Raw genomic sequence first — 17,958 nt, 5'->3', positions numbered from 1 at the left:
TTCTGGGGTAGATCCCATCAGGCCCTGGGGACTTATCTACCTTAATATTTTTTAAGACACCCAACACCTCGTCTTTTTGAATCTCAATGTGACCCAGGCTATTTACATACCCTTCTCCAGACTCAACATCTACCAATTTCTTCTCTTTGGTGAATACTGATGCAAAGTATTCATTTAGCACCTCGCCCATTTCCTCTGGCTCCACACATAGATTCCCTTGCCTATCCTTCAGTGGGCCAACCCTTTCCCTGGCAACCCTCTTGCTTTTTATGTACGTGTAAAAAGCCTTGGGATTTTCCTTAACCCTATTTGCCAATTACTTTTCGTGACCCCTTCTAGCCCTCCTGACTCCTTGCTTAAGTTCCTTCCTACTTTCCTTATATTCCACACAGGCTTCGTCTGTTCCCAGCCTTTTAGCCCTGACAAATGCCTCCTTTTTCTTTTTGACGAGGCCTACAATATCTCTCGTTGTCCAAGGTTCCCGAAAATTGCCGTATTTATCCTTCTTCCTCACAGGAACATGCCGGTCCTGAATTCCTTTCAACTTGAAAGCCTCCCACATGTCAGATGTTGATTTGCCCTTAAACATCCACCCCCAATCTATGTTCTTCAGTTCCCGCCTAATATTGTTATAATTAACCTTCCCCCAATTTAGCACATTCATCCTAGGACCACTCTTATCCTTGTCCACCAGCACTTTAAAACTTACTGAATTGTGGTCACTGTTACCGAAATGCTCCCCTACTGAAACATCTACCACCTGGCCAGGCTCATTCCCCAATACCAGGTCCAGTACCGTCCCTTCCATAGTTGGACTGTCTACATTTTGTTTTAAGAAGCCCTCCTGGATGCTCCTTACAAACTCCGCCCCGTCTAAGCCCCTGGCACTAAGTGAGTCCCAGTCAATATTGGGGAAGTTGAAGTCTCCCATCACCACAACCCTGTTGTTTTTACTCTTTTCCAAAATCTGTCTACCTATCTGCTCCTCTATCTCCCGCTGGCTGTTGGGAGGCCTGTAGTATACCCCCAACATTGTGACTGCACCCTTCCTATTCCTGATCTCTACCCATATAGCCTCACTGCCCTTTGAGGTGTCCTCCCGCAGTACAGCTGTGATAATCTCCCTAACCAGTAGCGCAACTCCGCCTCCCCTTTTACATCCCCCTCTATCCCGCCTGAAACATCTAAATCCTGGAACGTTTAGCTGCCAATCCTGCCCTTCCCTCAACCAGGTCTCTGTAATGGCAACAACATCATAGTTCCAAGTACTCATCCAAGCTCTTAAGTTAATCTGCCTTACCCGTAAAACATATGCACTTGAGGCCACCAGACCTGCTGTGTTCAGCAACTTCTCCCTGTCTGCTCTGCCTCAGAGCCCCACTGCCCCTATTCCCTAGTTCTCCCTCAATGCTCTCACCTTCTGACCTATTGCTCCCGTGCCCACCCCCTTGCCGTACTAGTTTAAACCCTCCCGTGTGACACTAGCAAACCTCGCGGCCAAGATATTTATGCCTCTCCGGTTTAGATGCAACCCGTCCTTCTTACATAGGTCACACCTGCCCCGGAAGAGCTCCCAGTGGTCCAGATAACGGAAACCCTCCCTCCTACACCAGCTGTTTAGCCACGTGTTTAGCTGCTCTATCTTCCTATTTCTAGCCTCACTGGCACGTGGCACAGGGAGTAATCCCGAGATTACAACCCTGTCTTTTAACTTTCTGCCTAGCTCCCTGAACTCCTGCTGCAGGACCTCATGCCCCTTCCTGCCTATGTCGTTAGTACCAATATGTACAATGACCTCTGCCTGTTTGCCCTCCCCCTTCAGGATGCCCTCTACCCGTTCGGAGACATCCTGGACCCTGGCACCAGGGAGGCAACATACCATCCTGGAGTCTCTTTCACGTCCACAGAAGCGCCTATCTGTGCCCCTGACTATAGAGTCCCCTATTACTATTGCTCTTCTGCGCTTTGACCCTCCCTTCTGAACATCAGAGCCAGCCGTGGTGCCACTGCTCTGGCTGTTGCTGTTTTCCCCTGATAGGCTATCCCCCCGACAGTATCCAAAGGGGTATACCTGTTCGAGATGGGGACAACCACAGGGGATTCCTGCACTGACTGCCTGCCCTTTCTGGTGGTCACCCATTTCTCTGCCTGCACCTTGGGTGTGACCACATTTATATAACTGCGATCTATGACGCTTTCCACCACCTGCATGCTCCTAGGTGCATCCAATTGCTGCTCCAACCGAACCATGCGGTCTGTGAGGGGCACCAGTTGGGTGCACTTTCTGCAGATGAAGCCATCCGGGACGCTGGAAGCCTCCCGGACCTGCCACATCTCACAGTCAGAGCACTGCACCCCTCGAACTGACATTGCGTCAATTAATTAAAATTAAAAGGTTTTTTTAAATTAATTTATATATTTTTTTTTTAAATTTCAATGTTACTGTTAACTATCTGTTTCCTAGCACCAGATTTCTAATATAAATGCAAAAGCTAAATATGGTACGCTCCGATCTCTGGCTTAGATACCCCTCTAAATTATAATTAAGTAATTATGTTTAATTAGTTACCAGTGCTTAATTTTTTTAATTTAGTGTAGATTCCCAACCAGCCACTCAGGTCACAGCTTTTCTGTGATGTCACTTCAGTTTCCCCCCGACACACAATTTGAAAAAGGTATACAAGTAAAAATGAGTAAAAATCACTTACTTACCTCCTTACCTTCTGAGTGTCTTAGATGTTCTCAGGTTCTCTCCCTGACAGAGACTGCTCCTCCTCCTCCGAACGGCTCCCGAAACTAGGCCGCGATCTTTTAAAATGATATCCATCAATGATTTAGTTGAAGGAACCAAAAGTAATATTTCCTAGTTTGCTGACGACATAAAACTTGGTGGAAAGGTGAGGTGGATGTGAGGAGATGTTAACGTAGAAAGGGACCTGGGTGTCCTCGTACACCAGTCACTGAAAGCAAGTGTGCAGGTGCAGTAAACAGCTAGGAAGGCAAATGGTATGTTCCCCTCCATTGCAAGAGGACATGAGTACAGGAGCAAGAATGTCTTACTGCAGCTGTACAGGGCCTTGGTGAGGCCACACCTGGATTTTATCATAGAATTTACAGTGCAGAAGGAGGCCATTCGGCCCATCGAGTCTGCACCGGCTCTTGGAAAGAGCACCCTACCCAATGTCAACACCTCCACCCTATCCCCATAACCCAGTAATCCCACCCACCACTAAGAGCAATTTTGGACACTAAGGGCAATTTATCAAAGCCAATCCACCTAACCAGCACATCTTTTGGACTGTGGGAGGAAACCGGAGCACCCGGAGGAAACCCACGCACACACGGGGAGGATGTGCAGACTCCGCACAGACAGTGACCCAAGCCGGGATCGAACCTGGGACCCTGGAGCTGTGAAGCAATTGGGCTAACCACAATGCTACCGTGCTGCCCATTATAGATGTATTATGTGCACTTTTGGTCTCCTTATCTAAGAAAGGATATTGTTGCCTTGGAAGGAGTGCAGCGAAGGTTCGCCAGATTGCACTGAGTGCTGATTTGGTGCATTTGAGTGCTATAGTGAGAGTTTGGTGACTGAGGGAGTCTAAGGCTTCATTATTATCTAAAGTCTAGTCTTTCTTTTATTTAGTTAATTAACTTAAAAGTTGCTGTTTGGTTTAGAAGAAGGTGAATTTTCAATCAGCTTTAAACAAAGCTTCTACTTGTAGGCACTTGCAGCTGGAGCTTGTTTTCATAGTTTTCATAGAATTTACAGTGCAGAAGGAGGCCATTCGGCCCATCGAGTCTGTACCGGCTCTTGGAAAGAGCACCCCACCCAAGGTCGACACCTCTACCCTATCCCCATAACCCAGTAACCCACCCAACACTAAGGGCAATTTTGGACACTAAGGGCAATTTATCATGCCCAATCCACCTAACCTGCACATCTTTGGACCGTGGGAGGAAACCGGAGCACCCGGAGGAAACCCACGCACACACGGGGAGGATGTGCAGACTCTGCACAGACAGTGACCCAAGCCGGAATCGAACCTGGGACCCTGGAGCTGTGAAGCAATTGTGCTATCCACAATGCTACCGTGCAATTAGTTAATTGGATTAGGCCAGTTTTCAGAGGCTAGATTCACAGTATAAAAGTGATCCCCTACAGTGCAGACTTTGTTTGCACTGAGTGCTGAATTTGGTGCATTTGAGTGCACGAGTGAGAGTTTGGTGACTGAGAGAGTGCTGAATTTGGTGCATTTGGGTGCTATAGTGAGATTTTGGTGACTGAGGGAGTGCTGAATTTGGTGCATTTGAGTGCTATAGTGAGAGTTTGGTGACTGAGGGAGTTGGGTGAGGAGGGAGCCAGGAGTTTACAGAGAGTGCAGCTGACTGGGAGCAGAGTCGGAGGGCGGAGATCCAGTTGGTCCACTGGGCAGCTATATTCTGTAAGGTAAGAGGGGATGGAGGCTAGGCCAGTTGTATGCTCCTCCTGTAGGATGTGGGTGGTGAGGGATACCACCGGTGTCCCCGCTGACTATACCTGCGGGAAGTGCACCCAACTCCAGCTCCTCAAAGACCGTGTTAGGGAACTGGAGCTGAAGCTAGATGAACTTCGGATCATCCGGGAGGCAGAGGGGGTGATAGAGAAGAAACCACACCCAAGGTACAGGACAAGAATAGCTGGGTTACAGGGGGAAAACAAACAAACAGGGAGACAGTGCAGGGATCCCTCGTGGCCGTTCCCCTTCAAAACAAGTATACCGTTTTGGATGCTGTTGGGGGGGGGGGGGAGAATGACCTACCGGGGGAAGGCCCTAGCGGCCAAATCTCTGGCACTGAGTCTGGCTCTGGGGCTCAGAAGGGAAGGGGGGAGAATAGAAAAGCAATAGTTGTAGGAGATTCAATGGTTAGGGGAATAGATAGGAGATTCTGTGGTCGCGAGCGAGACTCCCGGAAGGTATGTTGCCTCCCGGGTGCCAGGGCCAGGGATGTCTCGGATTGTGTCTTCAGGATCCTTAAGGGGGAGGGGGAGCAGCCAGAAGTCGTGGTGCACATTGGTACCAACGACATAGGTAGGAAAAGGGGTGTGGAGGTAATAAACGAGTTTAGGGAGTTAGGCTGGAAGTTAAAAGCCAGGACAGACAGAGTTGTCATCTCTGGTTTGTTGCCGGTGCCACGTGATAGCGAGGCTAGGAATAGGGAGAGAGTGCAGCTGAACACGTGGCTGCAGGAATGGTGTAGGAGGGAGGGCTTCAGGTGTTTGGATAATTTAAGCGCATTCTGGGGAAGGTGGGACCTGTACAAGCAGGACGGGTTGCATCTGAACCAGAGGGGCACCAATATCCTGGGAGGGAGGTTTTCTAGTACTCTTCGGGAGGGTTTAAACTAATTTGGCAGGGGAATGGGAACCGGATTTGTAGTCCAGCAACTAAGGTAGCCGATATTCAGGACGCCAAAACGTGTAATGAGGCAGTGGGGAAGGGAGCACTGACAAAGGAGAGTACTTGCAGGCACGGAGATGGGTTGAAGTGTGTATACTTCAACGCAAGAAGCATCAGGAATAAGGTGGGTGAACTTAAGGCATGGATCGGTACTTGGGACTACGATGTGGTGGCCATCACGGAAACTTGGATCGAAGAGGGACAGAAATGATTTGTTGGAGGTCCCTGGTTATAGATGTTTCAATAAGATTAGGGAGGGTGGTAAAAGAGGTGGGAGGGTGGCATTGTTAATTAGAGATAGTATAACAGCTGCAGAAAGGCAGTTCGGGGAGTATAAGCCTACTGAAGTAGTATGGGTTGAAGTCAGAAATAGGAAAGGAGCAGTCATCTTGTTCGGAGTTTCCTATAGGCCCCCCAATAGTAGCAGAGATGTGGAGGAACAGATTGGGAAACAGATTTTGGAAAGGTGCAGAAGTCACAGGGTAGTAGTCATGGGCGACTTTAACTTCCCAAATATTGAGTGGAAACTCTTTAGATCAAATAGTTTGGATGGGGTGGTGTTTGTGCAGTGTGTCCAGGAAGCTTTTCTAACACAGTATGTAGATTGTCCGACCAGAGGAGGGGCAATATTGGATTTAGTACTTGGTAATGAACCAGGGCAAGTGATAGATTTGTTAGTGGGGGTGCATTTTGGAGATCGTGACCACAATTCTGTGACTTTCACTTTAGTAATGGAGAGGGATAGGTGCGTGCAACAGGGCAAGGTTTACAATTGGGGGAAGGGTAAATACGATGTTGTCAGACAAGAATTGAAGTGCATAAGTTGGGAACATAGGCTGTCAGGGAAGGACACAAGTGAACTGTGGAACTTGTTCAAGGAACAGGTACTACGTGTCCTTGATATGTATGTCCCTGTCAGGCAGGGAAGAGATGGTCGAGTGAGGGAACCATGGTTGACAAGAGAGGTTGAATGTCTTGTTAAGAGGAAAAAGGAGACTTATGTAAGGCTGAGGAAACAAGGTTCAGACAGGGCATTGGAGGGATACAAGATAGCCAGGAGGGAACTGAAGAAAGAGATTAGGAGAGCTAAGAGAGGGCATGAACAATCTTTGGCGGGTAGGATCAAGGAAAACCCCAAGGCCTTTTACACATATGTGAGAAATATGAGAATGACTAGAGCGAGGGTAGGTCCGATCAAGGACAGTAGCGGGAGATTGTGTATTGAGTCTGAAGAGATAGGAGAGGTCTTGAACGAGTACTTTTCTTCTGTATTTACAAATGAGAGGGGCCATATTGTTGGAGAGGACAGTGTGAAACAGACTGGTAAGCTCGAGGAAATACTTGTTAGGAAGGAAGATGTGTTGGGCATTTTGAAAAACTTGAGGATAGACAAGTCCCCCGGGCCTGACGGGATATATCCAAGGATTCTATGGGAAGCAAGAGATGAAATTGCAGAGCCGTTGGCAATGATCTTTTCGTCCTCACTGTCAACAGGGGCGGTACCAGGGGATTGGAGAGTGGCGAATGTCGTGCCCCTGTTCAAAAAAGGGACTAGGGATAACCCTGGGAATTACAGGCCAGTTAGTCTTACTTCGGTGGTAGGCAAAGTCATGGAAAGGGTTCTGAAGGATAGGATTTCTGAGCATCTGGAAGCATCTGCTTGATTAGGGATAGTCAGCACGGATTTGTGAGGGGTAGGTCTTGCCTTACAAGTCTTATTGAATTCTTTGAGGAGGTGACCAAGCGTGTGGATGAAGGTAAAGCAGTGGATGTAGTGTACATGGATTTTAGTAAGGCATTTGATAAGGTTCCCCATGGTAGGCTTCTGCAGAAAGTAAGGAGGCATGGGATAGTGGGAAATTTGGCCAGTTGGATAACAAACTGGCTAACCGATAGAAGTCAGAGAGTGGTGGTGGATGGCAAATATTCAGCCTGGATCCCAGTTACCAATGGCGTACCGCAGGGATCAGTTCTGGGTCCTCTGCTGGTTGTGATTTTCATGAATGACTTGGATGAGGGAGTTGAACGGTGGGTCAGTAAATTTGCAGACGATACGAAGATTGGTGGAGTTGTGGATAGTGAGGAGGGCTGTTGTCGGCTGCAAAGAGACATAGGATGCAGAGCTGGGCTGAGAAGTGGCAGATGGAGTTTAACCCTGAAAAGTGTGAGGTTGTCCATTTTGGAAGGACAAATATGAATGCGGAATACAGGGTTAACGGTAGAGTTCTTGACAATGTGGAGGAGCAGAGAGATCTTGGGGTCTATGTTCATACATCTTTGAAAGTTGCCACTCAAGTGGATAGAGCTGTGAAGAAGGCCTATGGTGTGCTAGCGTTCATTAACAGAGGGATTGAATTTAAGAGCCGTGAGGTGATGATGCAGCTGTACAAAACTTTGGTAAGGCCACATTTGGAGTACTGTGTACAGTTCTGGTCGCCTCATTTTAGGAAGGATGTGGAAGCTTTGGGAAAGGTGCAAAGGAGATTTACCAGGATGTTGCCTTGAATGGAGAGTCGGTCTTACGATGAAAGGTTGAGGGGGCTAGGCCTTTTCTCATTAGAACGGAGAAGGATGAGGGGCGGCTTGATAGAGGTTTATAAGATGATCAGGGGTATAGATAGAGTAGACAGTCAGAGACTTTTTCCCCGGGTGGAACAAACCATTACAAGGGGACATAAATTTAAGGTGAATGGTGGAAGATATAGGGGGGATGTCAGAGGTGGGTTCTTTACCCAGAGAGTAGTGGGGGCATGGAATGTACTGCCTGTGGAAGTAGTTGAGTCGGAAACATTAGGGACCTTCAAGCAGCTTTTGGATAGGTACATGGATTGCGGTAAAATGATATAGTGTAGATTTATTTGTTCTTAAGGGCAGCACGGTAGCATTGTGGATTGCACAATTGCTTCACAGCTCCAGGGTCCCAGGTTCAATTCCGGCTTGGGTCACTGTCTGTGGGGGAGTCTGCACATCCTCCCCGTGTCTGCATGGGTTTCCTCCGGGTGCTCCGGTTTCCTCCCACAGTCCAAAGATGTGCAGGTTAGGTGGATTGGCCATGATAAATTGCCCTTAGTGTCCAAAATTGCCCTTAGTGTTGGGTGGAGGTGTTGACTTTGCTCTTTCCAAGAGCCGGTGCAGACTCAATGGGCCGAATGGCCTCCTGCACTGTAAATTCAATGATAATCTATGATTAATCTAGGACAAAGGTTCGGCACAACATCGTGGGCCGAAGGGCCTGTTCTGTGCTGTATTTTTCTATGTTCTATGGTTGCTGAGATGGCAGGATTGTTGTTTGAGGAGAGAAGAAAGAACAATACAGCGCAGGAAAAGGCCGTTCGGCCATCCAAGCCTGTACCACTCATGATACTACCCAGGGCTAAAACCCTCAGCACTTTCTAGTGCTGTAACCCTCTATACCCATCCTATCCATGTATTGGTCAAGGTGCCTTTTGAACGCCGTTAAAGTATCTGCTTCCACAACCTCCCCTGGCAGCACGTTCCAGGCACTTGCCACCCTCTGTGTAAAAAAATTTTAAAAAAACCTGCCTTGTTGATCTCTAAATTTTGTCCCTATGCCCCCTAGTAACTGACCCCTCCACCCTGGGAAAGAGTGCCTATCCATCCACTCTATCCATGCCCCTCAAAATCTTGTAGACCTCTATCAGATCGCACCTCAACTTCCTTCGTTCAAATGAAAATAGTCCGAGTCTATTCAGCCTCTCCGCATAGCTAATGCCCTCCAGACCAGGCAACATCCTGGTAAACCTCCTCTGCATCCTCTTCAAAGCCTCTACATCCTTCTGATAGAGTGACGACCAGAATTGTGTGCAAGTGGATGAGCTTTAGGTGCAGATTGCCACATGGCAATTTTATGTTGTGGAAATAGTGGAGACATAGAACGATACAGCGCAGTACAGGCCCTTCGGCCCACGATGTTGCACCAAAACAAAAGCCATCTAACCTACACTATGTCATTATCATCCATATGCTTATCCAGTAAACTTTTAAATGCCCTCAATGTTGGCGAGTTCACTACTGTTGCAGGTAGGGCATTCCACGGCCTCACCACTCTTTGAGTGAAGAACCTACCTCTGTCCTATATCTGATTCAATGGGCAGGACAAGACTGGAGCCCAGATATTCCTGGATATATGGTGTTAGAAAAGATAGAGAAGGAGTGAAAAACAGGTGGCAGTATTGATTAAGGAGAACATTGTAGTGTTGGAGAGAGAGAATGTCGCAGATGAGTCGAGGACAGAATCTATTTGGCTAGTGCTAAGAAACAATGTAAGTATCATTATAATTCTCAGTATATTTCATAGGCCACCAACTAGTGGGAAAGATGTAGAGGAACAAATTTGCAAGGCAATTATGGAGAAGTGCAATAATTATAGTATGGTTATAATGGGGCACTGACGATTCCAGTTTATTTATGGTAATTAAAACGTAAAAGACAGGTAGGCATTTCTGGACCTGGCTGTGAAAAATGAGGGTGGATCAAGTGACATTAGGGGAACCTTTTGGGTGACGGTGATCATTGTATCATATGGAAAAGAGCAATCAGCAATCCAAAGTAAGACAGACTGATAAATTGGGGAGAGCAAAACTCAGTGGGGTGAGAACAAAACTGCCAGATAATTTGGGATCTAAAGATTGACATGTAAGCCTGTAATTAAACAATGCGCCTGCCTTTAAAGAGGAGATCGTTTGGGTACACTAAAGGCATATTCCCACGAGGGGCCTGCCTTCTATGCTGTAACCATTCCATGATTCTATATTAACGACAATCAAAATGTGCAAGTTGGGTTTTTGTTGTATTTTTTGAATCAAGATTTAAATCCATTTGTTTTGATAATTTTTTTTAAAAATAATTTTTATTAAAGGTTTTCATAAAATATCAATAACAAAATGAGAAAGAAAAAAAGAACCCAACAGGGTTAAGTACAAAACACAATCTCAAAAAAGCAACCCCCCAAACCCCTCCCCCCCCCCCCCCCCCCCCCCCCCGGTACCTAAATAATAAATTAACATTAACACCCGACTTAACACAACAGGTGTATACACCCCCTCAGACCCTTCCAGTGTAAATAACATAAACAAAAATAGAGTAAACCCCCACCCCCCCGAGCTGCTGCTGCCATTGACCAATGTCTATCGTTCTGCCAGAAAGTCTAAGAACGGTTGCCACCGCCTAAAGAACACTTGTACCGACCCTCTCAAGGCGAATTTCACCCTCTCCAATTTAATGAATCCTGCCTTATCGCTGATCCAGGATTCCACGCTTGGGGGCCTCGTATCTTTCCACTGAAGGAGAATCCTTCGCCGGGCTACCAGGGACGCAAAGGCCAGAATTCCGGCCTCTTTCGCCTCCTGCACTCCCGGCTCCTCTGCCACCCCAAATATTGCGAGCCTCCAGCCCGGTTTGACCCTGGATCCTACCACCCTCGACACCGTCCTCGCTACGCCCTTTCAAAATTCCTCCAGCGCTGGGCATGCCCAGAACATATGGGTGTGATTTGCTGGGCTCCCTGAGCACCTAACACACCTGTCCTCACCCCCAAAGAACCTGCTCATCCTTGTCCCGGTCATGTGTGCCCTGTGCAACACCTTAAACTGTATGAGGCTGAGCCTCGCGCATGAAGAGGAAGAGTTCACCCTCCCTAGGGCATCTGCCCACGTCCCCTCTTCGATCTCCTCTCCCAACTCCTCCTCCCACTTACCTTTCAACTCCACCACCGAGGCCTCCTCCTCCTCCTGCATCACCTGGTAAGTTTCCGAGATCTTCCCCACTCCCACCCACCCCCCCGAGAGCACCCTGTCCTGTACTGTGTGTGGCAGTAGCCGTGGGAATTCCACCACCTGCTGTCTGGCAAACGCCCTTACCTGTAAGTACCTGAAGGTGTTCCCTGGGGGGAGCCCGTACTTCTCCTCCAGCTCGCCCAAGCTCGCGAACTTCCCGTCCACAAACAGGTCCCCCAACTTTCGTATGCCTGCCCTGTGCCACCCCGAACACCCTCCACCTGTTCTTCCTGGGGCGAACCGGTGGTTCCCCCGTAATGGGGTCCACGCTGAGGCCCTAACTTCCCCCCTATGCCGCCTCCACTGCCCCCAAATTTTGAGGGCCGCCACCACCACCGGGCTCGTGGTATACCTCCTTGGAGGGAGCGGCAGCGGCGCCGTTGCCAACGCCCCCAGACTCTTACCCACACAGGATGCCGTCTCCAGCCTCCTCCATGCAGCCCCCTCCCCCTCCATCACCCACACCATTGTCGCATTGGCGGCTCAGTAGTACCCACAGAGGTTGGGCAGCGCCAGCCCCCCCCTATCTCTACTCCGCTCCAGGAACACCCTTCTCACCCTCGGAGTCCCTCGCGCCCACACAAACCCCATTATACTCCTGTTAACCCGCCTGAAAAAAGCCTTCGGGATAAACACGGGGAGGCACTGGAACAGGAACAAAAACCTTGGGAGCACCGTCATTTTGACTGACTGCACCGTACCCGCCAGGGACAGCGGCAACACGTCCCACCTCTTGAACTCCTCCTTCATTTGTTCCACCAGCCTTGTAAAGTTAAGCCTATGCAGGGCCCCCCAGCTCCTGGCCACCTGGACCCCCAAATATCTGAAACTCCTCTCCGCCCTTTTTAGTGGGAGCTCGCCAATCCCCCTCTCCTGGTCCCCTAGCTGAACTACAAACAGCTCGCTCTTCCCCATATTGAGCTTGTACCACGAAAAGTCCCCGAATTCCCTAAGGATCCTCATTACCTCTGGCATTCCTCCCACCGGGTCCGCCACTTACAGCAGCAGATCGTCCGCATAAAGCAACACCCTATGCTCCTCCCCACCCCGCACCAACCCCCTCCAGTTCCTCGACACTCTCCGTGCCATAGCCAGGGGTTCAATCGCCAGTGCGAAGAGCAGGGGGGACAGGGGACACCCCTAGTTTTGATAATTTTAAGGTAACAGGAATCACATATAATTTCATACAAAAGGTTTATTTCATACAAAAGATTGTTACTAAATTATATAGCATGTATCTTAGTTATTTTCCCTGTGAGCAACTTAGACTGCTTCCATAGTGTGTGGAAGATCCTTTCACTCTACAATTGTGAACTCTATGTTGCCGATCTAATTTTCTTGAGGATATTTTTCCCCTCTGGTGTTCCAATGTGAAATGGTCTAGTGAAGCGTGAGATTCAAAATGTCTATAGATACAAGATTAAGCAATATCACAAGAGCCATCTCTTAATATTCTGGTCCCTTATCTCAGATTCCGTGAAGGATTGAAAGTACTTGGTGTGTTGGAAAACATTCAAAAATACCCAGAAATATTTGCTGAGCTGTTGTGCTACAAACCTCAGAAGTTAACAGCAGAGAAATTTGAAAACCTTTTCTCAATCAACTTTTCACCAGAAGAAAGCACCAGAAGGATTGCAGAATCTAGAGTGATTGGCTTCTGGAGGAATTACTTAGCAGATATAGAAGGTATGATTAAGATTTTACAGCATACATTTATGACACTATGTCCTTTTAAAATCAAACAATATCTATTCTGTACAGCTCATCTAGCCTCTTCCTAGTAAAAGGGACTGAAGAATGAATAGTATTGGAACTCAAATGATTTACTTCCAGTTTTGGGTTCAGGTTGTCAAAGGATAGTGATTATAAAATATGAAAAGATTAAGAGGTGTTCACAATTATGAGGGGCTAGACAGAGTAGAAAACAATTCCCGTTCACAGAGGGATTAAGAACCAGAGGGTGCTGATTTAAGGTAATTGCCGAAAGAAGCAACAGTGACTTAAAGAAAAAGGTCTCTACGCACTGAATGGTTATGATCTGGAATGCACTGTCAGAGTGTGCTGGATGCACATTCAATTGGCGCCTTCAAAAGAGAATGATCTGCAGAGAAAATAATTGAAAGACTGAGGAAAAGGTAGCTGAGTGGGACTAGCTGAAATGCTCTTCAGAGAGCCAGGACAAACATGGCAGGAAGTAGCCTGTGCTATTATTATTCTATTCAATTATTGAAATTGCAACAGTGAGAATTTGCAAAGAATCCAATTATTACTTTAAAATATTTTGCACTTTAATTTCGGTATCCAATAATTGTTCATTCTGTTTCATCTTTAGAAAGCAGCCTCTGATCATGTCTTAATTGGTTCGAATAGAAACAAAAAATGTGTGCGTTTTCTGGTTTGGTTTTTTTAAGGTTAAATTTTCTTTCAGGCAAATGCATAGTGACCCTGAAAGAAACGATACCTTGTGGAATATTGCACACACTAGTAGCACAATTTCAGTTTGCATTTGAATCATAAGATGCAAAATCATTTCAACTCGACCAGAGAATGGAATTGAACCTATTGTGTTTGAATTTTGTAAAGTGCTACCCCAAAATACTTGCAAAGGATGGGCTGTTGCTGTGACAGTTGGGTTTGTGGTGTTGTTCCAAAGACACTTTCAGACTGTTGCAGCTAAACTTCTTGAGGACGGAATTGAAGTTATTACATTATTCACAGCTCAAATGCATTAATGCATAATGCAACTGATTATGTTGCACGGAGACCAACTCATTATTTTGATTTCAAAAATGATTTATCATAATACATTATCCACTAGAGGGAATTTTGCTTTTTTTGATTGGTTACACATAGGATTGAAAATCTAGGCTGAAAACATAATTGTACAAGATATGTTTATGTTAAACTATCTTGTATAATTAATTTGAAAGTTTTCCCTCTGCTAACCGACTGACTCTTCAGCTGTATCCTGGTGCGCAAAGAAAAAACAGGGTGACTGGTCAAATTGATCAGTATAACTGGGTTCTATTGCACATTATTTTTTTGTAAATTAACTTTTTTTTAATTTTCAGATGGAACAACCAAAGCTTCTTTTGAGCAAATCTTGACTTTTGCAACTGGTACAAGTGCCAGTCCAGCTATCAGCTTTCTTCCAAACCCCTCAATTAAATTTTTGCATAGTGATGGGATAATACAGTACAGATTTCCAACAGGACAAACATGCCTCAATTGTTTGAAACTGCCAATGTCAAAAACATATGAAGAATTTAAAGAATGTGTGGATTTTGCTATCTTTAATACACCTGGATTAAAAAGAATGTAATTCAGTAAAGATTTTTCAATCAAATATTAAATCTTGTCTGTTAGTATGCAGCAATTTCCTTTCTGTATTAGAAAATTTGTTACAAAAGTCTTGTTTTTTTAATTTACGTTTATTTAACAAGGCCTTGCAAAAATACATTTGGAGCCCAACCATGTGTTTAAAAGAGGAAAGAGGTAATGATTCCTCTTTAGAGAACCCGGTTAGTGGCACATTAGCACAGTGGTTAGCACAGTTGCTTCACAGCTCCAGGGTCCCATGTTCGATTCCTGGCTTGAGTCACTGTCTGTGCGGAGTCTGCACATTCTCCCCGTGCCTGCGTGGGTATCCTTCGGGTGCTCCGGTTTCCTCCCACAGTCCAAAGATGTGCAGGTTAGGTGGATTGGCCATGTTAAATTGCCCTGAATGTCCATAAAAGGTTAGGTGGGGTTACTGGATTATGGGGACACGGTGGAGATGTGGGCTTAATTAGGGTGCCCTTTCCAGGGGCCGGTGCAGATTCGATGGGCCGACTGGCTTCCTTCTGCACTGTAAATTCTATCAACCCTGTGGGTGGAACATCTTGGTGTTACTACATAACATGTTGGAAGGGAAATCGAAGCTAGTGAGAACTACCAATGTAAATCGGCTGGCTTCCCAGCATATTGATAAACTTTAATATGCTGGGAGGAATGCAGATTTATATTGGACTGTTCCAGTATCTGAGATTGGGTGCACGATCTGTAAATAGTAATCAAGAAAGGGAGCCTGTACAATGTCTCAACTTCTCTTTGCCTGGTTAGTGAGTGTTGAGTCGCAATTTTGCTGGCTTTTCTGGCAAATATGGTGTAGCAAAACCAAAAGTCAGGTAATGAAAAAAATTAAAACGGCAGCAAGATTCAAAATTAATTTAAAAAATCAATGCATTATCCACAAGAAGGGAGTTTACATTTTTGTTTGGATTAATGTTGCATGAGCTTATTAAATTGCTGGTTCAAAGAGTTTTTTTAAGTCTGTTTCATATGAAATCTTATATGTTTAAGCAATAAATACCTAATCAGATGCTGCATGTGGACAGTATGTACTGTAGTAATATCTCATTGGAATATGGCTCAAGGAGACAACTTTTGTGGGAGAAATACAATTAAATGAAATTTGTGAATTTTCTAAACTTTAATAAAATAGAATTTGCCATAGTAACAGTTTGAATGACTTGAAACACTTCAGGTTTGACTGTTTCCTTTTTAAATGAGAAATTTGAGGATTTTATTTTTACTTCTCCACTTGAGATTTTGTTTTCCCAAGTTTCTCCGGTTTGTTGCCTGGAAAGGTATTTTATATTCTAAGAACCATCACAACTTGTAATGTAATTGTAAATTACTTTCTAGTGGCAATCCATTTAATTTTCTTCCCCATAAAAAGTATTTTCTAAAAGTTGTTTAGAAGTTGTTATAAACAAAAATACTAAAAAGAACTTGTTTGCAACAAAAAATAATAAATGCTTTAAACAGTATTAAAATAAGAAAATAGCTTGGTGTTGTTGACAGCATAAGGGTTCATTAGGTGTATTGTCAAATGTTTGTTCATTTCTGTTTCACAAGTTGTACATTTTCCTTGTACTGCACTGGCTTATCGCATCCTATCCAACTTAATACTAGTTGCTATTTGAACACTGATTTATAATTTTAGAAACCATTGAGTGTTACAATTATGTTTGGAATTAAATACAATTCATACAGTATGCCATTATTCAAATTTATATTTGCACTTGTCATTTTTTTCTGCATCCCATAAAATTTCACAATAGGGAAAAACCATTCTGAAACTGAATTTATCTAATTTGTTTTGATATACATTTGAGTAAAATTTCGAAATAATAAACACGCAATGTTTAGCAATTAAGATGAATATAACAATTCAAAGGAAAGGAACGTTTTTTAATGCCTTTCAGTACAAAGATGATCAATGCTAGGAAAGTAAAATTCATATAAAGGAGGTAGTATAATAACCATGTATAAATTAAGTACCGTGTGACTGAAGACTGTTTGTGAATAAAATAAACTATTGCACTTGCACTAGTTATATATCCTAAACAATAATCCACATGGTTTACTTTTACTGCAGAGTCTTTGAGTATGACTGGCAATGCATAACAAATTAGAATTATGCAGAAATATAGGGCTGGATTCTTAGGTTCTCAGCAGCGTCACTACTCACATCGCTTGTATTTGGGATTTCCCATTGAAACCACCCCAGCTGCCGGGAAACACGCAGGCGGGATTGTGCCGCCAGCGGGAACAGTGAATCGCAAAGGCTGGAGAATTCCGGCCTTAGAATTTAATGTCTCAATCCACTTGACTGGTTTTGATCTGGTTGTTTTTAATAATTAAAAGCTGACATGAAATTTTCTAAAACATCTCGGAGTAAAATGTGATAACTTCATCAGAAGAAAGTATGTTGTCTGACATTGATCAAATCTCATTATTATAATTTTAGCTAACTATGGATAAGCCGACCTATTAACAATGAATATTTCAACTTTTTCATGTTCCAATTGTGAAGATATCTGTGATCTGTGTAAAAAAAATGTTGTAATTGTAGCTGGATGGAGTCTCGTAACATGAGTATATTTCCATGTGTTTGCATAAATAAATTTTTTTGAATTGCATTTTTACTAATGTACTTCAGATTTTTCACTTTATTGTTTCTTGACCAGTGAGACTCAATTTTGAAAGGTAAGTTTGTAATATTATAATTTTTGGCTTTGAATTTTCAAGATGAAGTCGATTTAGCATGTCTTTCTTTGCAGTCAAACTAAGAATGTGCATTCACTCAATCGTTATACCTTAATTTTTGTTTATTTTCAAATTTAAAGTTGGCGCATATTGTTTTGGTTTGCATGCCAATAACTTTGGTGCCTTGGGCAGAAATATGGTTTTCTATATTTTACCTCATAAATTAGTGCAGATGTGATGTTAAAATCACAACCAGATTTGACGGATTTCTTTTTTGCATTTGATTAAGACTTTCATACATTTCAGGCATGAGCAAAATATTGGATCTACTTTCATTTATCAACCACATGCTCATATAAAGTTTTTATAGGCCTTGAATTTATTTGAATAATATACAGTTCGCTTTTCTGACAATTTAGGATAGAACTACACTTCTGTAGGTAACTACCTGGAGTGGCCAAACAGAAGCTCCAAATGCAGGAGGACAGACACTCCAATTATTCTTCACAGTTTATCCAGCAACCTTCTAGTGTATTTATCTCAATTTGTCTTTTGTTCTGTTACAATTGGAGAATGCATGAAATGTATAGTTCACTGAGAAATGTGACTGGTCACTTTATATTTGCATTTGAGGTTTGCTTTCCACAAGTTGCAGAAATGCAGTGCCCTCGATAAGGTGGTGATGAGCC

General features: G+C 44.5%; 1 protein-coding gene across 2 annotated transcripts in view; it reads left to right on the top strand.

Annotated features, from left to right (window-relative positions):
- Positions 1 to 17,202, top strand: part of LOC140399001 (G2/M phase-specific E3 ubiquitin-protein ligase-like) — a 486,739-nt gene extending 469,537 nt beyond the window's left edge. For both annotated transcript variants that reach the window (XM_072488055.1, XM_072488045.1), the window contains 2 exons: positions 12,708 to 12,922; positions 14,308 to 17,202. In XM_072488055.1, coding sequence (XP_072344156.1) covers positions 12,708 to 12,922; positions 14,308 to 14,558 — 466 coding nt within the window. In that variant the 3' untranslated portion in view covers positions 14,559 to 17,202. The remainder of the gene's footprint in view (positions 1 to 12,707; positions 12,923 to 14,307) is intronic.
- The last annotated feature ends 756 nt before the right edge of the window (positions 17,203 to 17,958 follow it).

The sequence above is a fragment of the Scyliorhinus torazame genome, chromosome 2 (genome assembly GCF_047496885.1).
Source record: "Scyliorhinus torazame isolate Kashiwa2021f chromosome 2, sScyTor2.1, whole genome shotgun sequence".
Classification (NCBI taxonomy): domain Eukaryota; kingdom Metazoa; phylum Chordata; class Chondrichthyes; order Carcharhiniformes; family Scyliorhinidae; genus Scyliorhinus; species Scyliorhinus torazame.
This window is presented reverse-complemented; position numbering and strand designations above follow the sequence as displayed.